The 23,527-nt window shown below is 49.0% G+C and overlaps 1 protein-coding gene across 3 annotated transcripts in view; it reads right to left on the reverse strand.

The window, feature by feature from the left end:
• Positions 1 to 701: 701 nt before the first annotated feature.
• The window catches only part of ECPAS (Ecm29 proteasome adaptor and scaffold), a 91,188-nt gene continuing 68,362 nt past the window's right edge, over positions 702 to 23,527 (reverse strand). For all 3 annotated transcript variants that reach the window (XM_007065187.4, XM_037902127.2, XM_043547370.1), the window contains 13 exons: positions 21,494 to 21,583; positions 21,196 to 21,262; positions 20,136 to 20,227; positions 19,965 to 20,031; positions 19,471 to 19,662; positions 11,969 to 12,177; positions 11,112 to 11,155; positions 9,977 to 10,169; positions 9,051 to 9,192; positions 8,222 to 8,327; positions 7,945 to 8,033; positions 4,652 to 4,723; positions 702 to 3,585 (listed from right to left, as the gene is read on the reverse strand). In XM_007065187.4, the coding sequence (XP_007065249.2) occupies positions 3,446 to 3,585; positions 4,652 to 4,723; positions 7,945 to 8,033; positions 8,222 to 8,327; positions 9,051 to 9,192; positions 9,977 to 10,169; positions 11,112 to 11,155; positions 11,969 to 12,177; positions 19,471 to 19,662; positions 19,965 to 20,031; positions 20,136 to 20,227; positions 21,196 to 21,262; positions 21,494 to 21,583 (1,503 nt within the window). In that variant the 3' untranslated portion in view covers positions 702 to 3,445. The remainder of the gene's footprint in view (positions 3,586 to 4,651; positions 4,724 to 7,944; positions 8,034 to 8,221; positions 8,328 to 9,050; positions 9,193 to 9,976; positions 10,170 to 11,111; positions 11,156 to 11,968; positions 12,178 to 19,470; positions 19,663 to 19,964; positions 20,032 to 20,135; positions 20,228 to 21,195; positions 21,263 to 21,493; positions 21,584 to 23,527) is intronic.

A 23,527-nucleotide genomic window follows, 5' to 3' on the forward strand; every position in this document is an offset into this window, starting at 1 on the left:
TACATATGAAAATGTAGAACAGCCAACATATTTAATAAATTTCAATCAGTAGTCTTATTTAACTGCAATGGTGATTAATCAGGATTCATTTTTTTTGAGTAATCGTGAGTTAACTGTGATTGACAGCCCTAATCATTACTGCAACACCACACTTAGTGTGCATGTAGGTATTGATATAGCTTATTTGTACAAGGTGCAGTTGTGTGTGCAGTGTACTTTATTTCAGAAGAAAAAAAAAAAAAACCCCAACATGGCCTTAGTGAACTCTTGCTATTCCTTATGGTTTCTGCACTTTACCAAAGCTCGGGCAGTGAGCTGCCCAGCATTGTACACTGGGAGGGTTTCCTGTGCACTTTGGTAGCTTTGATAAATAGCTCAAAAGGTAAGACACTGCTTATTATGTAACTTTCAGCCTCACAGCCCAGTCCTGCCTTTGCTCACATTCATGCAACTCTGCTGACCCCAGCAGGCCAGAAGTGGCCATCAGTGCAATCTATACTAACTGGCAGTAACCCAGCTCAAGGGGGTAGCTGAAAGATGAGACAGTGGCTTCAACTGCTCCATTGGGTTGGGGACGGAGCGAGGACACCAGCCATATATGACTCATGCATAACATTAATGCCAGCTTTGAAGGTTGGAAAGTGCTGGGTAGTTGAAATTTTGACACAGCAATAGGGAAAAAATTACCAGTTGCTTCCAAGAACAGGTCATGCACCTTTATTTAATGTTACCTTTTTGGTAAGTGGGAGGGTTTTCTTTCAATCAGTCCATTTACATACGTCAACATCCAAGTACCGATCGCAATGAATTCGATGGAGACCTTGCAACATTAGAAAACTTTTCTTAATATACATCCATTTAAGCAAGAGCTTGCAGGTTAGAACGAGTGCTAGTGTCAGCCTTGCCCACCTCACTCTTGGTATACAAAGCAGCATTGCAGCAGCACAAGAAATGCCCACCTTGGGCAAAGTACAGTGTGGTTTACATAGTGCAATCACTTTCAGAGGAAAAACTCTAGGAAGGCCACATCTGTTTGTTTGTTTTTTTTTTCCTGTCAAGTTTATAAATGAAAAGGGGGGTGGACCTCAGACCTTGGTTTAAATTCATATCAACTTCTGTGCAGGTAGGTTCTGTGTATAGGCACATGCTTTAGAAGAATTCTGAATCTGTACTTTTGATCATTAAAAACATATTGCTTTATGAGTCAGAGATTCAAATACTCCATCTCCAGCTTCCCAATAATCCTGGCCCCAGCTGTCAATAGAATTTCTAGAACCTGTTCTTCTATGAACTATGCACCCCTGGCAGAATATGGCAGCTAGCCCAGTTGCTCTACCTATAGCTACATAATAATCTTAGGTACTGCCTCACAATACACATGTCCCTGCTGAAATCAAGAGACTGGGAGTGCTTGGTTTACCGTAACCGTCTGTTACTTTGAACTAAAGAACAAGTCAGACAAACAACGGTGACGGCAAAGCAACAAGGGGAATTCTCATTCCTACAAAAATGAGCTCTTGTGAAAAGATTTCATGGAAGGCCAGTTGTTTAAATGGTACCATCTTATGCAAGTGATTTGCCCAATAAGCTTTTAAAATTTACAGATGTGCTTGGTAATCCAAACAATGTAAACAAACAGCAGCTCCCTGCCACTAAGTCGTAGATCAAATGTTTTAGCACCAGCTCCGAGGGATTGCCTAGCATGTGCTAATACAAGATGCGGTAGCGCTGGCTGAGGTCTCAGATACAGAAGTGCCGTAAGAGGCTTACCCCACCGTTGGCTGACATTTTCTGATCAGATGAGTATGGACTGCACTGCCCCTTCCCCTAGGTACCACATCAGACTATTAAGCTAATACAGTAGCAAAACCATTGAACGTGAACTAGCACAGACCTGAGGGAAAGGCAGGTACTGAACACTCAATCCTGACTGTGCCAGCAACCCGGAGCAATGACTGTTGGCAAGGTTATTTGCAAGATTCTCTCCCCCTGTAAGGTTAAGTCAGAAAGGGATGGGAAGGAGTCCTTAAGAAAACAACAAGACTTTCTCTGCTGAAATCCATGGCTGTGAGGTTGCCAACACTCATGATTTTATTTCATAATCAGCACCGCGGTGCCCTACCCACGCTAAGGTTACAGGGGTCATTTTACATTTCTAAAGCCTGTCGTCACAGCATCCAGGTTTCCGCCTTTTGTCTGAGAAGAGAAAGAGCGGGGTCAGGGTAGCGTGGCCATTTAATTAAATAGAATTTTTACTCCATGTTAATGCAGATATGGTCTTTCTTATTAAGTGCAAATTAAAAGTATTTTCTAGAAACCAGTGTGAGCTGGCGACTGATAGATTATTCAGTTTGTTACAAACATTGAGAAGTCTACATTGTTACAGCTTTCCAAAGCAAGAACAGAGTTACAAACATGAAAAAAAAAAAAAAAAAAAAACACTATTACTATAAAAATTTCCATCATGGCAAACTGAACACTCTGGAAAAACATTTTCTAGAAAAAGTTTGGGGGTGGGGAGAGTGTCATTTTTTGCTGCAGTTAAGGAGTGTCATGCAAAACAACTTTGAGAAGAGCAGTGTCCCCTACCTGTCCTGTCTTACAGATCCAAACCACCTCAGCCCCAGACAGCTCATTAAAGTGCTCTTTCACGTGCATACTTTTGGAGAAAATCATTGTTGTTTAAAATGTGGGAGGCAGGGATCCGTTAGCTGTGAAGGGGGGCATGGATTTGCTAAATCCACTCTGAAGTCAGAGATGGAGGAAATAAGTCAACAATATTCTGCATTTCACAAAGGGTGGGAGCGTGTGCCAGGGAGGACCAGACTGGGCTAGCCGTGAGATGGGAGTTCTGGGATGAAATTTTGCCCCCAGTGAAGTCAGTGGGGGTTCAACCCTTGTTAATGGAGGCAGGATTTCAACCCTTGTTAATACAAATATTAGTTGCCCCCGATCTCCTGGAGAGACTTAAAGAATCACTATTTGGGCACCAAGTATTAAACCTCCACATGCAAGGTACGGTGAAAAGAAAATAAGCATTTAAACTTTCCAGAGCTGTTGGTTCTTCAGCCACCTTCAACAATTCTTTACAGGGGCATTTGGGATCCAGAGTAAATTAAGTTACATCCTTTGCCTATTTTAAGAATCAGATGCTTCTTGCCCTTAATACTTCTTTTAGGTTACACACCTATAAGTCTTTTAGGGCACATCATTAGAGGTATTTACTGATCCAACTATTTTTTTCCACAACTTAAAAGTTGTTTACTAACCAGCTGCTTAAAACAGTAAAAATACAGTTAATGGGGAACAGAATTTAAGGCATTTTTTTATTTTGGCCAAGGAATGATGCATGCTACAGATTAATCTTCATTTCCCCACTTGGTTTTCAGATCACACTGCACTTGTTTTTGTTTTACATGGCACTTTGCTCTTGGTGTTTTATAATTTAGTCAAGGTTTTCAAGTGTTTTCTTCAAAAAAGATGCTTTCTCTTGCAGCTCAGGTCTGCTGTCCAATACCATGGTAGTAAGGGAGCCAATGAGGAGCTCTCTGCTTTCCAGCGGCAGGCTGTCCCATTGTTTAGATTCTGCGTGGATAAAAGGAGACAAGCAGCTGCATTTTCAAATGAATACCCGAATGATGCAAAGTAACTAGGCCCCCGGACATCGTAAAACAGGAACCGCTTCGAGTTCTACGCATGATCCAAATCGCTATTCAGGGAGGAGATCCTGCAGGATTATCAACCATATGGGGAAAGTTCAGCCTGCCTTACACAGATGCAAGTCCCATGGACTTCAACAGGAGCTGTGCCCACCAAGGCCTGGCTAAATGTGGTTCACAGGGCTCAGCATGAAGGAAAGAAGGGCTTGGGGGGCATTTCTTTCTCACTTCATGGTTGCTCCAAGTGAATCACGGAGAAGCCAGAAGAGCAGCAAGAAAAAGGAATACACAGCCCTCTTCCACTAAAGGAGACACATGGAGCTAGAGCAGGAACCTAAAGGCTCAACAGGAGAAAGTTCACTAAATAAAGAGCAACTGCAGCCATGTAGGACGCTTAAAGGAACACACCTGTTTAGGCCTTAAAGGGGATGGAACCCCAAACTGAGAGGCTAAATTCAGCACAGGTGTTACAAGAAGAGGAGAAGCACTTCCTGCACAGCAAAGCCTCCTCCAGCCCTCCAGGGGGCAGGCAGCATTTCCACCAATGCCAGCCATGGAGCAGCACAGAAGGGACAGAGCACAATGCAAAATCTGGCACCTTGAGTCTGAGACAGAGCTGGAGAAAGAACCTCAACATCCTGACTCCCAGGCCTGTGCTTTCTCCACCTAACTCTCCGTCTTGAAGGGTTCTCACACCAAGGGGGGCATACCTTGGATTCCCAACCTTGGATTCATCCACAGCTTCTCCAACCATAACTCAGAATTTCTCCCTCCCACTTTTCCCGCCTCCACCCCATGTCAGTGCTGCGCAGTCCTTCCAGGTGAGAAGGGCTACATGCAGGGGGTCGACGTTGCTCCTAAATCACCCAGCAGAGTAAATGCAGAGCAACAAAAGGCATCGCCTTCTCCGCCCTTACAGGCCTTGGGGCCACACACTGAGCTGGAATCTCAGACTCGGATCTTCCGCATGATAAGCAGACAAAGAACCTCACCTTTAAGTCTGGTGAGCAGCAGTTCTATCACAGACAACGCTTCTGTTCTGATGGAGGTGTAGCTCCTATTTTCTATGGAGAAAGAATGCAGCCAACTTTCAAAGCTGAGTATACATCAGTGGCACAAATACAGCTTTAGCCATTTGTTGCCACAAAGTACTTTAGCTTTTGTAGCTCCAAACACTTCTGTCCATCATATGGCCAGCTCAGAAATCCCCACGGATAGTCAGGTGTATTAACAGCAGAGAGTCTGCAAAGACACAGACTCCCCCACCATGTTAGAAAAGCATCATGCATCGCCTTCTGGTACAGTGCCCACAGTGCAACCATTCCACATGTTAAAGACCAATTGGAGGCTAACAAACACCAGTGAAATTTTAATACAGTCATAGTCCTACATCGGAGCCCTTCAGAAACAACTCTTTATGTAGAGGAGTCTCCTTTCAATAAACTTGTGGCTTGGTAATGCTTAAAATAACCATCCGGGTATTTCCTAAATCAATAGGGTATTAGGTTATATGGGCTTTCACCCAACGTCACCAGAGACCAAGTTGTTTTCCTGTGACCATAACTTGCACAAGCACTTCCATGGTCCTCAGCCCCTGGGGTGACATCCTTATCCCCACACTGGCCCCTTTGAGCCACATAAAAGGACGGAAGTGGCATAAAGAGGCCCTAAGAGCCCTATATCTGCCCAGGGGTCGATTCCCCAACACAGACACTGCAGACAGCCTTAGGGCGCCTTCCTTGGCCATGGGGTTGGGTGCAGGAGAGGCGTGTTGGGAGCATAGCAGGACTGGGAGGGCACGAACATGGCCTCTCTTAAAAGGTGCACCACAGACTCGCATCTCTGGTTTCTTTTTGCAGCCCATCATCTCCCACCATTCTGAGAGGTCTGGGAAGGGGCTGCTCCCCTTCACTCTGCAGGTCCTGGAGGTGCTTCACGGCTGGTCATACCCCCTCCTCCCACTTGCTGCCAGATCTCCGACCTCTGCAGCAGTGAAGTGACAGTTCATTTGCGCCAATCTCTTTATTGTTTCCTGCCCTTTCCGGGCAGCAGTGGGCCTCTTCTCTGATCTCAAGCCTCCCTCCCTCTTCCTTGGTGGGGGTCTGTGCAGCTCCAGCCCCTGGAGCCTCCACTGCAATGCCTTTCTGCTGAGCTCCTTTGCCCCCTTACTGGCATGGCACCGCAGCTGCACGAAGGCCAGGGGAGATCCAAACAGTGCTCTGCCCATGAGGGAGCCTTCCCAGGATCAGCAGAGGGCGAATTATGCCCAGCCTCCTCCCATGCAACCAACCCTAGTGCCCGCATGGGCATGAGGCTCTGAGTCAGACAGACAAGCTAGGACCCCTCCCCACGACTCCACCCCGAGAAGCCTGACCAGGAGACCCAGGGCAGAACAGGGAGAGGCTCTGAGGAGGACTTCATCCAGATGACCCAGGGGTAAATCTGGGAATGGGCCTTGAGCACCCTCAGGGCTTATATCCAGCCTTCCCACCACCCCCAGTTCGAGTCAGAAAACGGTGATAATGAGATCCCATCTCCTGCTCAAGAAGAATGGGATCCTGAAGGAGCACACAGCTAGGGAGAAATTTCTCCGGGCTCTGCACAAAGCAAGCCACGTCTGGGTTGCACTCTGGTCACCATCTCCAGCAAATCTCGCCAGAAAGTCAAAAAAGTCCACAAGGAATAAAAAGTGGGAGGAAAAAGAACAAAATAATCCAGAAGAGACACCTCCGAGTCAGCCTATTCCTCCTCTGCCGAGGAAGGAGAGCTTCCGGGCTCCAAATCTGTGCAAGACTTGGGAAAAAATGCAAAAATTTTTTTTCCCTCTGAGAAGTTTGAGGCCATGTGCAAGAAGGTTTTGGCCACAGTCCAGATCGAACCTCAGCAGGCTTCCGAGGATGAGCCTAAAAGCAAATACCTTCCCTCCAAATCCTCCCCCGAAGCAGCAAGTCCCCTGCGCTCCTTCTTCAAAGACATAATCAGGGACAAGTCTGACACAGGTTAAATGTAGCAGCGATCACGACCTTTGGTTCTATTAGCTGCAAGAACCAGAGAATGCTCTCACTGAAGCCCAAAAGACCAATGCCACAGAAACCTCCCTAGCTAGGGACATGGTTATTCCTTAAGAAGGGGAATTGTTCCCTAAGGACCTAACGGACAGGAGAGTGGAAGCCATGATTTTTAGTGCTTGATTTTTAAGCTTAACTTCATAACTTTAACATGAAAAATCCCGAACTGAATAAACACAGTGGATTTATGGCTTACTACAACAATCTATAACCCACTAAACTATCCTACCCTCTAGCTTCTTCCCCGCCCCCTTATGACCGGAGAAGTGTGTTAATGGGCCACTTTTCCTTGAATGGTCCCTTGAAATATGTATTAACTCCTGCTAAACAATCTGTTCCGCCTTGTACTTAGCTGTGATATTTCCCAGACCCGAAAAACAGCTCCGTGTAAGCTCGACTGCTTGTCTCTCGCCAACAGAAGTTGGTCCAATAAAAGATCTTACCTCATCCACCTTGGCTCTCTAATATCCTGGGACCAACGTGGCTAAAACAACACTGCACGTGACTTTTTATACAGCTTTGAAATGACTCATCTGATGGCCAGCACACATTGCACTGCAGCTTTGAACTGCCTCCAGAAACTGCAGAGTGCGAGGAGCAACCCAGACATATTAGAATTATGGGAGACGCTGCTAGCAGAAAGGAAATTCTTGGGTAAGAAAATTTCCATCCTAGACAATGATCATGGATATATAGGGCCAAAATAGTCTGTGGTACAACTCCATTGACTTTGAGGGAACTACACCAGAGATAAATATGGGCTATTGTTTCAGGTGTGAACTTGGCCAAGCTATAAAAAGTCTGAATGAAGAGACTGGGAAAATTATGTTTCATTCAGTTCTCCAGTCCTACGTGACTCATCTTCTGCAAGGAGAACTCTTAAGGGGGAAGTTATGGATTTGTAGAAAGTACAGTCCTGGAAGGAGCCACACAGCAATCTACCACCTCCAAAATCAAGGTATTTACTATTGGAGAGGAAGGGGTGTGCCTGCTCTAAAGGAGTCTGACACTTCTGGTCAAAGCGTCATGGGCAATACTGTCTTCAACAGCCAACCCAAGGGAGGGAGATTAAAGGGAACTCAAGGTTGTGGGCGATAACGTTACAGATTACACTTCACTGAACGTGTCCCGAGAGAGAGGTTCAAAGCCAGCTCCCAGAAGACAAGCATTTAAACAACCTGTTCATCACCAGCCACCTGCTGGGAAAATATATTTACCTAATGAGTGTGTGATAGATGAGCAGGTTTCCAACAGGATTTCTGTCAAAGCCCCGGGGTCTGAGTGCGCCTCTTCAAAAAGCATTAACCTAGCAAATTTAAAAGCAGTGTGAGACTCATTGTGCCGAAGGAAACAAGCCACTCTACGGATCTGCTTGGCTGACTCTGAGGAATCATTACAGCCAACGTAATAGTGCATTTGTCACAATTTCATGAAAAGGACGAAATGCCTGAGTGAAGGCAGGAAATAAAAGTGAAGTACAAGCAGGAAAATTACCCTTGAAAATAGGCGTTCATGGCCTGTAGCACTCCAAGCTGCACTTTCCACGTACTGAGTTTCAGACGCTCACACATTAATTTGCACAGCTCTTGCCAATAGCAGCCTGAAAACAACAAATTAGGGTGGCATTACATTAATAAGGGGAAGGCAGATGTGTACTTTCCCTACTTCACACTAATATCGCTGTCTATGCCCATGCTCCAAATTAGATCAGTCACTGCAAGGAGCTCAAAACACCCTCCTCCCACAAAGGACCCTGAAACCCTGGTTGATCCTGACGGGGCAACACTTCCATACATGGAGGCCTAATCACAGGCAACCAAATCCACATTCTGTCATCTCAGTAAAAAGGGGCCTGATCATTCAGAGATGCTGAGCCCCTGAAGTTCCTGTTGACATGAGTGGAAACAGTGGGTGCTCAGCATCTGGGAAAACCAGACCACTTATTTAGGTGTCTTGCTTCAGACACCCCCAGTTAGGAAACATTGGCCTACACGTCCCATCACATCACTCTACACCTTCGACACAGCCTGGTATATGGCACTGAGTGCACTTGTAAGGACTCTTCAGGGGTTGGCCTGGGCAAAGACAGACTGTGCAGTGTACATTTGTTGGAGTGCAAAAGACAGAGCATCTTCCCCAATTACTGTAAATTACTGCCAGGATTGCAGCAACCGACCCCACTGCTCAAGCAAATGGCTCTTGAAAGCCCTGGACATTCCTCCGCATCCCTCAGCGTGCTTTCTGGTTGAGTCCCTTTTTAAAGCAAATACTCTTTGATCCACACACTGCCAGCTTTGCTCATTATTTGTCTGATCCAACTTACGCTGCGTCTCCAGATTCCTAGGCCAGGCCTTGCCCAAACTCTCAAAGGCACAGAGCAGAGATTCCATCTGAAGCTCCTTTTCTTTTTCGTTCTCATCATCATCATTCTTTGGTGAACCGGCTCCTACGCTCTCATGAGAATTCTGGAGAGGTACCAGTAATGGGGGGAAGGATATTATGCTTTGTTTATTCCACAGGACGCTTTCCTAACAAACAGCCCTTGTATCTAGTCATTATATAATCCACCCACACCACACATTTAGAGAACCTCAATTCACTGACGTTCTGTTGCCATCAGGAAAAGCTACAGAAATGTTACTAATTTCTATGCTGTCTTTCATCCAGAAGGACCCCAAAGCGCTTTAACAACACAGGGCCGAATTTTCACAGGGGCAGCATGTTTGTAGTTCCCATTGACTTCAGCCCAACCTGCAGATGCTCAGCACTTGAAAAAAATCACACTCTTCAGGATTCAGATGGGGGGACTGCAACCAGCAGACATCGCACTGCGCAACTGTGGGTTTGGAGGAGAAATGCTATGAAAACACAGTGGGCAAATCCCTGTGGTTTGAGACAGTGTCATGGAATCTTTAGTTTCCAGCAGAGCAGCCAGGGACTTGGGTTTTAATGTCTTTCTGGAGAAGCACCGCACCGCACGCCGGAAACCACACACAACTCCAGTTTAGCCCCTCATCCTTCCAGTGAAACTAAGTCTAGACAAATCAAAAAAGTGGGGACAAGGAAAACCTTGTGAGATTACAAGTGGGAGACGTTCACACCTGTACTGGACCAGTCTGAATGGGGAGAGCTTTTCAAACCATCAGCCCTGAGGAGAAAAAGAGCCCCATGGACATGACTTCACCCGGGCAGGCCTACCACCGCCAGCTGGTTTTAAAAACAAAGTAAATCAAAAAGCTGAAGCGTCACCTTCTTTATCATCGGAAAGACGATGTCCGCCAGCTCCTGGAACCGGTCTTCCTTTGTCGCTTTCAGCACGTCTGCCGTACATCTGAGAGCTACCATCTTGTACTTGAGGTTCTCTTTGCGACACTCTTTCAGGACAGCCTGGACAACATCATTGACGCTGGGCTGATTAGGCACAGACATCTGCAACTCTGCACTGAAACACCAGAAGCACATGGAAGGTCAAACACAAGTTACACCCCTCTGAGGCTGTTTGTTAAGTAAGCAGCTCCGACACCTTGAACCCAGGACCCCACACCTTTTACTGCCACAATTCACAGACTTTCCATCCTTTTTATTTTAATACAGGTTAAATAAAATGGGTTATTCCAAACACACAGAGTCTTACTGGTGCCAGTGAAAAGCTCAGAGCCTGATTGGGCCCTTTTCTAGGCCTAAGGGGCACGGCTGGTTCACAGTGCTCTAGACAAGATCTTCTGGCCATCCCCAAAAACATCCAGTAATTTGCCTGGAGAAGATGCAGCCCTTGGAGGTGCGTTCTAATGGCACTCTCCTCTGGGAAGTTTTTCTTGGAAGAGGGAGGGGTTCCTTGTCATTTGGTGGAGTCTAGGGCATTTGCAAATGGGAAAAATGCTGTCCCGTTAGCTCCAGAGTGTGCAAATCTCCATCAGAGGCAGGGAAATCCTTCTCCCAGCATTCACCAGCGTACATACACGCACCCTCCGTTCTAAGGGCAATGTTTCACTCTCTGTGGCTTCATTCACTCTCCCTTCCTTCCCATAAGTACATTTCTGTACCTGAGCTCTTCCTCAGTCTTGCAGTATCTGTTGTTTCCTCTTCTTCTTCCTCACACTTGTCCCACTTCCTGTGTTCTTCCTCCTCACACTTTCAATACAACCCTCATGTCATTTCCTCCTCCGTCCCCCCTCCCTCTGTCTTTCCCACCCCTGTAATCCACTCGCCCATCCATTCACCACCGTCACCATCCCACTTCTCCCATCCTGTCCCTACATCCACTGAGGAGCTCTGCTGCCAACTCCGGCTTCTGCCCAACAGCCCCCAGCCCGAGATCAGAGGGGAGAGGAGATAAAGAGTCTATGTCCAGGGGGAGATTAGGGTGGCATCCAGTTCCGGTTACCTGCATGCAGAGACAACGCTGGCGATTGCTTTCAGCAGCTCCTCCTGTGAGCATTAAAACAAAAGTGAGATGTGCTCATGAGAACAACTTCACGGTGAGACAGTGCTTTCCTCCTGCACAGTTTTCACTGGTATCCCTAACTCTGTGGCTCAGACTCAGATGCTGGAGAAGCATCCAAATGCCACTCACCTCTACAAGGGGCACATTCTTTCCATCACGCCACTATAAACTGCACTGTTTTAATCTCATCCTCCCCACTCACTCATTCTTCCCGCGGAAAACTAGCTGACTAGATGCCTACATTCCAAAAACATGACACAGCCGGGTTCTCACTCACACTGTCCTGGCTGCGAAACTGGGCCTTAAAGTGTGTCTAAATGCGTGCTGCCAGAGGAATAGAAAGTAGTCTGAAGAACCAGATTCTCATTTCCATTAAGGTTTTTTTGTTTTGTTTTTTTTAACTCCATGTGCTTACGTATGCTACTTGGTGCACTTATTTCCATTACCGACTGGGCATAGCCAGAGTTTTCCCATTTCCACCACCTTTAGTTACTCTGGTTCCATGCCTTGTCATTTAAAAACATTCACAAGTCCCACTCGCTCTAAATCAAACAGGAACAAAGCAGTTTGGGTATCTGATCTATTAAACAGCCACATGCTCAAGCCAGAAAACCTCAGTGCCCCTCTTTGTATCATATGAACACACAGGACAGGAAGGGTCCATCAACCAAAGCAAGATACATTTGGAATCACACTCCCTTCAGGGATGGGAATGTTTATGGCTCGCTATGTTCCATTTCTGGCTAAGGGACTGAACACCTGAGCCTCTCTCAATCCACTTGGCCCCATTTGTTTACCTTTCCTGTCCACGTTCTTCCAGACAGACCTTGCAACAATGCACCAACCACCATTCCCAGATGGGGCGGCACCAGGGAACCAGTTTGTTTGGCAATAGATGCCATGGCAGCCGCTCCCTGGGCTTTCATCTTCCAAGACGGGGACTGCAGAGCCTTCTGGGTAATGGCGATCAACTCCTGCATATACAACCTAATGCCACCATAAGTGCCTGTGTATCAAACACAGAGAAAAGCTGTAATTTTAGGACATCAAAGGGAAAAAAAGCTGATCCTCAAGCAGTAAAAGGATTCTCCTCTTCTGGCTGTGAGCTGAGTCACCACAGTAACCTCCAGATGACTCATCGTAGGGCCAAGTAACTGGGAGTCATTCCAGCTCCTCCTCACCATGTTTGCTAAATCCTTCAGAACTGATTTAAGAGGGTCTTTAATACACAATTGAACAGGAGAGCCAATCTCCATCGCTTGATCTCTCTTGTCAATTTCCAGGGACATTTTATTTTTCTTCAAAAACCATATCCCTTACTAAATTTGATGGCTGCAGTTCCTCAGGTCCTGGGGAAGAGGTCTGCAACAGTAACCTACTGACTGGTTGGGACTTTTGAAACCAGATCACTAAACAGCAGAGAAAGAGCACGCAAGTCACTCACAAGGGGCAAATTACACAGCTGCATCGTCCTTCATCCCAGGACATAAAGCTGTTGAAACTGGTATCCAGAGCCCTCCTATTGGGTAACACCCACTCTTTGGAGTTAATACTATGAGCACCACCTACTAGACCCCAAACCAAAAGAGATCTCCAATTTCAATCAGGCTAGCACAGGCACTGGGCATCAGCCTTAATACCCCTCCCTACATCAGTACCTGCAGAGAGAGCAAATTTCATTCCATGAAGCTTTTGAATGCTGGGGCTGAGATTTTCAAAAATATCTAAGGTATCCCCCATTACAGTAGCATCCAGCGCCTCACAACCTGTAATTCATGTATATCCATCACGTGTTGTCCCCATTTTGCATATGGGAAACTGAGGCACAAAGAGGCTAAGTGACTTGCCCAAGGTCACACAGGTTTTGTGTGGGAGAGCAGGAAACTAAACAGGCATCTCCCAGACCCGAGGCTACAGCTGTAATCATTGGGTCATCCTTCTTGATAAAAAGGCGGCCGAAAGATAGTAGCCTACACCCTGATTTAAGCACCTAAATAAGCAGCTTGATTTTTTTTTTTTTTTTTTTTAAACAAGCATTGGCACCTAGCAACTCCCACTGAAGCCATCTTGTCACCCAACCCTCCCTACAATATCTGGAAAGTGCGAAAGGTGGGCAGGGTCTCTGGTAGGAAATTAAGGTTTGGTTGGGTTTGGTTTTAAAATAAAAAAAATTAAATTAAAAAAAGCATAGTTAGGGTGACCAGCAAGTCCTATTAAAAACAGGTCCCTAAAGATACAATATTAGTGTTTTCAATTGATATCAAAATGCATGGTTAAAAATAACCCTGCAAATTTTCCCACACTTTTCAAAAATTTTCTGCAGAAAAGACAGTTACCTTTTTCCGAAACTGGTGTTCTTCGAGATGTGTTGCTGATGTCCATGCCACATGAGGTGTGTGTGCTTGCCACGTACACTAGTGCCGGAAGTTTTTCCCTCAGTGGTATCCGCAGTGGACGGCTCTGGCACCCCCTGGAACGGCGCACACATGCCGTGGTATAAGGGGCGCCGCCAGCTCCCCCAACTCTCAGTTCCTTCTTGCCGGAAACTCCGACAGTGGGAAAAGAGGGCGGGTTGTGGAATGGACATGAGCAACACATCTCGAAGAACACCAGTTACAGAAAACGTAACCGTCTTTTCTTCTTCGAGTGCTTGCTCAGGTCCATTCCACGTTAGGCGACTCCCAAGCAGTGCCAACAGAGGCACCGGGTAGGACGAGTAGATTGCAACACAGCCCTGCCGAACCAAGCGTCGTCCCTGGCCTGCTGAGTGATGGCATAATGCGCCGTGAACCAAGGACCACATCACAGCCCTGGAAACGTCCTGGATGGGAACGTGTGCCAGGAAGGCTGCCGAGGACGCCTGAGCTCTGGTCAAGTGGGTCCTCACAATCAGCGGCAGCAGTGGGACCTGTGCCAGCTCGTAACAGTCTGGATGCAAGAGGTGATCCAGCTGGAAATCCTCTGCGAGGACACCAGAAGGCCCTTTACCCTGTCCGCTGTCGCGATGAAGAGCTGCGTCAACCTGCGGAAAAGCTTGGCACGCTCCAGGTAAAACGCCAGGGAACGTCTGACGTCCAGGGCGTGCAGCCTCCTTTTCTCGCTAATGGTGTGTGGCTTGGGACAAAACACAGGGAGGAAGATGTCTGCCTTCCATGTTAATCAGGACACCACATTTGGCAGAAAGGCTGGATGGGGTTGCAGTGGGACTTTGTCCTTGTAGAATACCATATATGGTGGCTCCAATATCAGGGTTTTAAGCTCTGACACTCGCCTCGCGGATGTTATGGCCACAAGGAATGCGTCCTTCCATGACTGGTGGGAGAGGGAGCAGGAGCCGATAGGTTCAAAGGGCTGGCCCGTGAGCCCAGAAAGAACCAAGTTAAGGTTCCACTGTGGGACAGGCGCCCGCGTCGGTGGGAAGAGTCTCTCGAGGCCTCTCAGGAATTGGACAGACATGTCTTGTGAGAACACCATCTGACACTGGATCAGCGGATGAAAAGCGGAGATAGCAGCAAGATGCACCCTGATGGAAGAGCGGGCCAGCCCCTGGTTCTTAAAATGGAGCAGGTAATCTAAGACAGATTGTAAGAAGGAGCACGACGGAGAGATGCTACGCTCAGACGCCCAGTGGGAGAACCTCATCCACTTAGCCGGGTAGGTTGCTCTAGTGGAAGACTTCCTGCTTTCCAGGAGGACGTGCTGGACCACGTTAGAGCAGGTCCACTCCTCCAAGTTCAACCACGCAACATCCACGCTGTGAGGTTGAGGGGAGCGAGGTTGGGGTGAAGGAGATGCCCGTGATCCTGGGAGAGCAGATCTGGTCAGTCGGGAAGGGCCAGGGAGTGGCCACCACCAGGTCCATCAGTGTGCCGAACCAATGTTGGCCATGCCGGGGTGACCATGATGACTTCGGCCTTGTCTCTCGACCTTTGACAGGACTCTGCTGATGAGTGGGATTGGAGGGAACGCGTACATCAGTTTCCTCCGACCATGACAGGAGGAAGGTGTCGGAGAGGGAGCACTTGCCCAGGCCCTGCAGGGAACAGAAGAGATGACATTTCCTGTTCTGTCTGGTGGCGAACAGGTCCACTCAGGGAGCTCCCCACCTCTGGAAGAGTGTCTGGGCTACCTCTGGATCAAGCAACCACTCATGGTGAAAGAAAAGACCTGCTGAGGCGATCTGCCAGCGTGTTCCTGACACCGGGGAGGTGACAGGCTTCCAGGTGGATCGTGTGGTCGATGCAGAAATCCCACAATCTGAGAGCCTCTTGGCAGAGCGCCGAAGAGCGTGCTCCCACCTGCCTGTTGACGTACAACATCGAGGCTGTACTGTCCATCAACACTCTCACCACCTTGCCTGCTAGATGCGGTAGAAAGACTCCGCAGGCCAAGTGTACTGCTCTGAGCTCTTTGACGATTATATGCAACGTCCTCTGGGGACCACATGCCCTGGATCTGGAGGCCACCAAGATGCACTCCCCAGCCGAAGTCCAAGGTGTCCAATATCAACTCAATTACGTGACAAGGGTTGTCAAATGGAACTCCTTCCAGGACCGCCCTGCGGTTACTTCACCATTGTAGCGAGCTAAGTAGTGTCAGTGGGATGGTAATGACCTTTTCGAAGTGATCTCTAGACTGAGAATAGACCGTCGCCAGTCACTGCTGTAAGGGCCGCATCCGGAGCCTGGCATGGGGGACAACGTATGTGCACGCTGCCATGTGGCCCAACCGGCTCAGGCAAACCCTGGCCGTGGTCAGGGGAACGCGGAGACTCCCACGATGAGGTTCACCAACGCTTGGAACCTCTCCTGCGGCAGGAACACTCTGGCACAGATAGAGTTGAGCACCGCTCCAATGAATTCTATCCTCTGCATCGGAACGAACATCGGCTTTTTGTCGTTTACCAGCAGGCCCAGGGATCGGCACGCGGCCTGCAGCACCGCAACATCCCTTTGGACTTGGGACTTTGAGCGGCCTTTGACGAGCCAGTCGTTGAGGTACAGGTAGATCTGGACACCTCGACGTCTGAGGTAAGCGGCTATTACCGACATGCACTTGGAGAACACCCTCGGTGCTGACGCGAGACTGAATGGGAGGAGTGCGAACTGATAGTGGTCAGGTCCCACTGTGAAACGTAGGAAGCTTCTGTGACCTCGAAAGATCGCTTTGTGGAAATATGCGTCCTTCAATTTGAGGTCGGCATACCAGTCTCACAGATCCAGGGACAGGATGATTGAGGCCAAGGAGACCAAGCGGAACTTCAGATTCTTCAAGTATTTGTTGAGGTTTTGCAGGTTCAGGATGGGCCATAGACCACCCTTGGCCTTCGGGATTAGAAAGTACCGGGAATAGAACCCTTTGTTCCTGTACTCGTGAGGAACCTTTTCCACTGCACCCAACTGCAGCAACCCTTCTACCTCCCGTGCAAGAAGACTCTTGTGAGAGGTGTCCCTGAAGAGGGATGGGGAAGGGGGGCTACAAAGAAACTGGAGGATATAACCCTGTACCAAAGTATTGAGGATCCAGCAGTTCGAAGTTAGAGGTCCATGCGGGGAGGAAAAAAAAAAAGGTGGTTGGAGAACAGCAGGAAAGACAGATCTGGGCTATAGTCTGGTAGGTCACCCTCGGACGCACCCTCAAAATGCCCACTTGCCCCCCTGCTTATTGCGGGTCGAGCCCAATTGGGCAAAGCGGGGAGGTGGGTGGCTCGGGCAGTGCTTGTAGCCCCTGCTCTTTTTGTGGGGTGGCTCCTGCTGGGGTGGGCTCCCTTGACCCTGAGATGGCTGTGGTTTGAGCCACTTACGGGCTGGACCAGGGACGTACAGCCCTGGAGTTTTCAGGGTGGTGCTTTCGGTCCATGCAGCTTTGGTCTGCAAACAGCCTGCTCTGCAAACAGGGCCTGGCCGTTGAAGGGGAGGTCCTGCATCAACTGCTGAGCCTCAGTCGACAGACCTGAGAGGAGCAGCCAGGATGCCCTCTGCATGGAGATGGCAGAGGCCATGGTGCAAGCCATGGAGTCCGCTGCGTCTGAAGCTGCCTGGAGGGCTGCTCTGGCCACAGCCATGCCCTCCTCGAGGATCGCCCGGAATTCCTTCCTGGACCCTTCGGGCAGCGAGACCTTGAATTTGGCCATGGCCTGCCACATGTTGTAGTCGCAGCGGCTAAGGAGGGCTTGGTGGTTGGCCACTCTCAACTGAAGACTGGAAGACGAATCAAGTTTTCGCACAAACAGACCCAGCCTCTTCAAGTCTTTATTCTTGGGCATAGCCCTGGGTTGACCCTGCCTCTCCCTCTGGTTAACTGCCTCAACTACGACGGAGTTTGTGGCTGGGTAAGTATAGAGATACTCGTGGCCTTTAGCTGGCACAAAATATTTGTGCTCAGCTCTTTTTGAAATGAGTGCCAGGGAGGAGGGGGTTTGCCATAGGGTATTAATAATTTTCAATACCTCTTCATATGGGGTAAAGCCACCCTGGCAGCAGTGTGCCCTCTAATTTTTCCCACCCATGTGCGGAATGAATTTTGTTATGTGCACCAATGTGGAGGCGATGTGACACTCTGGCTGGGAGTGTGCGCTTTAGGGTGGGGCTGGGGATGAGAAGCTCGGGGCTGGGATGCAGGGTGAAGATGGGGGGGGTGAGGGTTCTGGCTGGGGGTGGGGTGTGGCCGGGAATGAGGGGTTTGGGGTGCAGGACTTCCCCCAACTCTTTCTCCCCACAGCAGCACCTGGGCTGTGGGGCCGGGGGGAGAGGCGCTTCTCCCCAGTCCTGGCAGGTCAGGGGACAGCCCCGAACCGAGCCACCCTGCTCAACCAATCGGTCGCGTGATCGGTGCCAAGGCATGGAGACATGAAGGGTCAGTCTTGACGGTCACGCCGCGGAGTGCGTGCCTCTGAAGGTCTGTGCCAGGTCACTGGCAAGCCACACCTTGAATCCTGCTGTCGGTGCCCAGGCTCCGGAGACCGAAGAGGGCTTCTCTGAGCCTGCCTCCCTACTTCCGAGGCATGATGGCTCCGTGCGGGCGAGTGCTGGCGGGACGTCTCCCACGATGGGGAGTGGAGCCGCTGAGGCGGGGACATGCAGAATGGTCCCAAAGTCAGTTTAGCCCTGGGCCTGGGTACCGCCAGAGCCAGTGTGGGCGGCACCGGTAGCGTCAGGATCTCCTGCGCTGCCTGCAGGTCCTTGGGCATCGACGGGACTTCGAGTAGACAAAGGCCCTCATCACTGTCTGGTGTGGCAGGCATAGTACGGGATGGGCTAGACCGCTCGAATGGAGCTGGGGACTGACTCCCTGATGGAGGCGTTGAGCTGCCCAGCATGAGTCTTGGCTCTCCTCTGGCCCTCTCCTTTCCCTTATGGGAAGTGGGAGATGTTTCCCTCACGATACTCTTGGGCTTCTTGGCCGGGAACAGGGATCGGTGCCAGCTTGTAGATGGCACCAGCGGGGCGCTCCGCACCAACGCTGCAGTTCTTGGGGCTAAGTCAGACCTGTGCTCCGGTGCCAAGGTCAGCACCGACTCCATCAGGAGTGCCCTGAGATGGATGTCTCTCCCCTTTTTTGTTCAGGGTTTAAATGATTTACAGATGCAACACTTGTTGCTTATGTGTCTTTCACCTAGACACCTTAAACAATTACCATGCGGGTCGCTGATGGGCATAGGCTGCTTACAATGATCGCATGGCTTAAAGCCTGGGGACCGGGGCGGGGACCAGGGCATGCCCCGGCCCTAGGCTGAGTCCTGTCTGGGACCAACTAACTAGAACTAACACTGGGGTAACCAGACAGCAAGTGTGAAAAATTGGGACGGGGGTGAGGGGTAATAGGAGCCGATATAAGAAAAAGACCCAAAAATGGGGGCTGTCCCTATAAAATCGGATCACCCTCACTAACACTAAGGGTAACTATTAACTATATACAACTGTTTTACAGGAAAAAACGTTCGTGAGACACACTGAACAAAGCGAAAAGCTAACCAAAGCAGCAGACGTTCCAGCACCATCACTGGCGGCAAGAAGGAACTGAGGGTGGGGGGAGCTGGCGGCGCCCCTTATACCGCGGCATGTGCGCACCGCTCCAGGGGGCACCAGAGCTGGTCCACTACGGATACCACGGAGGGAAAAACTTCTGGCACTGGTGCATGTGGCGAGCACACACACACCTAACATGGAATGGACACGAACAGGCATTTGAATTAGAATTAAAGGTTAAATTTTTCGCATATTTTACGGATGATGTTTCCTCTAGATTCCCAGCAACCCCAGCAATAAGCAAGTGTCTACCGATCTCCCGGTCAACTTACCAGGTACATTTTCCTGCCACACTTCGGTCCACAGATTAGAATCATCCTTCTCTCCTTTCTCTTCATCTGGGACCTCATGCATGCCCAGAAATGCGAGAGGCAAGACCTGTTTGGCATGGTTCTTCAACACATCCGGGCTGTAGCGCCCGATGGCATGAACAGTTAAAGCACAGCCTATCCTATAGATTGGTTCTGAAGGACAAGGGGAGAAAATAATGACACAGTTTGGTCATTTGGAGCCAGAGACTTCTCTTCCTCGCTGGTGAGAATCCAGAGTGACTCCACGGAAGCAGGGGAGGGAGTCCCATGGGTGTATAGGAGAGGAGCAGCATTATGTTTTCCATTAGTTATTCATCTAGTAAATTTACACATTAGTGCACTGCATGAATGGGGATGAAAAATACTAGAACACGCCTTGACCAGCATCTCCCACACCCAGGAGCTGGTTCCCTGCATCGTATGGTAAGCCTGAAATACCACCAAAAACCACATACCTTCCTTCTCCATGTACCAGCTGTTGAGCTTCTGCAGTAGTTTCTCAGTGCTACTATCCCGGGAGGTCTTTAAAAAAAGTCAGAGAGAGACTCAAATCATTTAAATACACGTAACCATCCTCCTCCCCAAAAAACCAATATAATAAATACAATTGAAAGACACCAGCTCACCCGAACTAGATGCCCCATCGCAAATGCAAAAGACTTCTGCACCACGCTGTTGCGATCAGTCAGCCCACTGAGTAAAGCACTCATGAGTTTGCCTGTTTGAAAAGAGACAGGATTGATTCTGCTAACGCAAACTTGGACTTGTACTGCTGTGGGTTAGAGTGCCTGTATTTTATTACATCATTTCTGTTTCTGCATCAGTCACTTCCTTTAGTTTGTTAATTATGCATGAAAAAGTGTCCTTTAACAGGATGATAAAACTCCATCTGGCCCCATGTAAACACGCAAAACTGAAACCGGTTAGAACAGCTGTCACGGGAGCGTAGCCAGGAGGACAATACTGCTGTTCTGCAGCTAGTGACACGCATAGCCATAGCTGATCTATAAGGGCATCTGGTTTCAGCACCATTGTCCCCCAGCCCATTCAACTATATTTCCTTCTCGTAACGTAGACGAGACCTGCCCAAGGCTCCCAAATCGTGATAAAGCCTTGGATGCTCCAACAGCAGCTGTGTCCCTCATTAGGTGGCCAGTCGGGGCTGAACACAAGGCTTTCAGGTCTCACAGCATGAGCCCCTACTTCCGGAGCTGAAGAAGCAACTCCATCAGCTTGAAGGCAGTAGCAGACTTATAAGCATGAGCGAGTCCCTACAGCAGAACAAAGACACTGCTGGCCAGTGCATTAAACAAGATTTTGGCACAGTTGGGCAGCACTGCTGAAGTCCCATTCCAGGGCGGAAACGTGCTCTAGCTGTGTCAGGGGGACAGCCCTGTTACACCCTTAATCCCTGGTCATGCTGGTGAAGGAAAATGTGCTCGCAACTGCAGTTAAAACACAGCTATCGCTAGTCTGCGTCAGACATGGCAGGGAGAGGCCCTAGGCCCATTGCTGAGCCACACCCTCAACCCCTTTTAGGGCTTATCCTACAACCCTTTTCTGCGTGAAGCAGCTCCGAGGGAGGGCCAGGGAACACAAAGAGCACTCTGTGCTGGCAGCAAATAGCGACAGTGGAAACCAGGCTATTCAGAAAAGAGTCTAAACGCATCTGAAAGCAAACCTTACCTGAGTACGGCGTTAAGTCCTGGGGACACTGAGTGGTTAGGGACACAATGACGCTAGCACAGCCTCCCTGAAAGGTCGCAAGAGAAAAATCAAGGTTATTAGCTTATCCTACAGAATCCACCAGCTGCACAACAAAGGTGAGTTTATTAGTACACATGTAGAGAAACAAGTAACGTGGGTGGACAGGAATCCCGATCGGAAAGGTGCAGTTTTCAGCTATTACAAGCACATCATAAGGTTGCCGTTGCAGCATTTTGCCTCCCCCACCGCCCAAGTCTTAGTAATGCTGCACACATACCTTAGTGCCCAGGCCTATTCCACTTCTGATCAGCTCACACAGCCTAGGAACCAGCTCACCCAGGACAGACACATCCAGATACTGCAAGCACTATGGAAAGGGAAGGGATGAAAGAGTACACCTTGAGGCGAAGACACTGAAGCCAGGTCTGTGCCATAAACAGAAAAGATGCAATCTGCTTGTTCTTCACTGCACTTGGGAGCTCACTGTAGCGTACAGCACTCATTTGAAAGGGACACTGTCAGGCCCCAAATACAGATTAGCAGCCTGATTCATCACGCAGTTACACCCGTTGTACACTGGGGTGACCCCACTGAAACCAACGGTTGCCCCGTTGTAGAGCTGGTGCATCAAAGTGCTGAATTGGGCCCTTGGTAGCGGTTTTATTTTACATAGTCTTAAAAATACAAAGTAAATAAATTTGTGGGTGTAAATTTTGGTGGGGACATGAACATTCCCCAGCAACCATGTGAAACCTCAATACCGCAGCACTAATGCATCAGAACCAGACAATGCTGAGATTATTTCCAACCTCAATCATCTAAGATGTTAATAGCAAATGGAAGGAAATTTCTCTTCTAAAAACCATGATTTTTTAAACAATCATGTCTCCGGAACACCAGAAACCCCAACAAAAGCATAGCACTTTCCTCCGCTTCCTTCCTAGGGTTTCTATAGATTTAAGTCAGTAATAAAAAAAGAAGCATTCCCATTCCAAGTTACATTGCTCATGGAGTTATGCTGACAGTACAGAAACCCTCAGATTATTAGGACGTTTGGCAACATTGTCACCAAAGGTAAGACTGAGCCATTAGGTGGAGCCCAAGCATGGTGCGTCAGCTGGAGGCCTTGTGTCTCACGGACAGCCCTCCAAGGCCAATACATCCTGTGAGCAATTTGCTATTGCCCTTTACCAGGGAGTCTGCTTCTCCGAGCCACATGAAATTGTGTCCACATGAGCAAGGGATGCACAGAAGACAAGATGGCTTCATTTCCCTTTACACCAGATGGCTGTGCTGTGAGCAGGGCCTGTCTTTGTGGGGCCTGTGCCTGAATACTGCAGGGAGTACTGCGGTCTCGGTGAGACCCAGAGAGCACCCAAGGCAGGGGGCAGCACAGTCACACAGCAGGGAGGAGGTGGGAAGACACCAGCAGCAGCCGCCTCTTCTCTCCCAGCCGGGGGGAGACAGCAGCAGCCGCTGAAGTCTTTAGGGCACCAGCACATACACTGTCACATACAGCCTTTTATCCACAGGTGCTTTAGAGACCACATCACTGAGCCCACAATGGCACGGAACAGCCACAGCACCTCACACAACAGAGGTTTTATTAAGAACAACTGGGACAGCCGCCAGCGCCGGTGTTTATATTCCTGTCTGCCTTCATGTCACAGGCTGGGTAAAGAGTGGCGGTCACAGCCCTATCCCTTCTGAAGACAGCCACAGAGTTCAAACCGAAGAAGAGGCCACAGCTGTACTTTTCACTCAGACGGCAGCTCCTCCAGCAGAACAGCATCCCATGACAGCGTGCCTGGGCACCAGTGAAGACTGAACTCAGGAAAAACAGGTGTGGAATACTGAATAACCTACACCATTTCAATAGCAGCTGGATTTTCCCCAAAGGTTTCCCACTGAAGTACTGTCCTGGCCCAGATCTAAATGTCTAAAGCACTAAAAACCACTGGTAGGACAGAAGAAAGGGAAAAACAACAGAGCTCTGAGCCAGTGTCCAAGAGCAATTCCCTCACACTGCCTCCTGTGGACCCAAGCTGGGAACAAATTAGGAGTGCAGATCCTCAGGCAAATGGAGACAAGGCTAACTACAGAGGAGAAGCATTTCGACTCTTGAAGAAGGGGAGGAGTCCCTCCATGCTAGCATTCAGCATCCCCCTGAAACTGTTGGGTCTCCCACGGAGCAGCATTAGTTGTCACCCTTAAGAACAAAACAAACACTCCTATGCTCTTCACCACATCATGGGCAGCTCCTCAGCTGGTGCCAACTGTCGCAGCTCTACTGACCTCAATGGAACCATGA

The sequence above is a fragment of the Chelonia mydas genome, chromosome 5, assembly GCF_015237465.2.
Source record: "Chelonia mydas isolate rCheMyd1 chromosome 5, rCheMyd1.pri.v2, whole genome shotgun sequence".
Taxonomy (NCBI): domain Eukaryota; kingdom Metazoa; phylum Chordata; order Testudines; family Cheloniidae; genus Chelonia; species Chelonia mydas.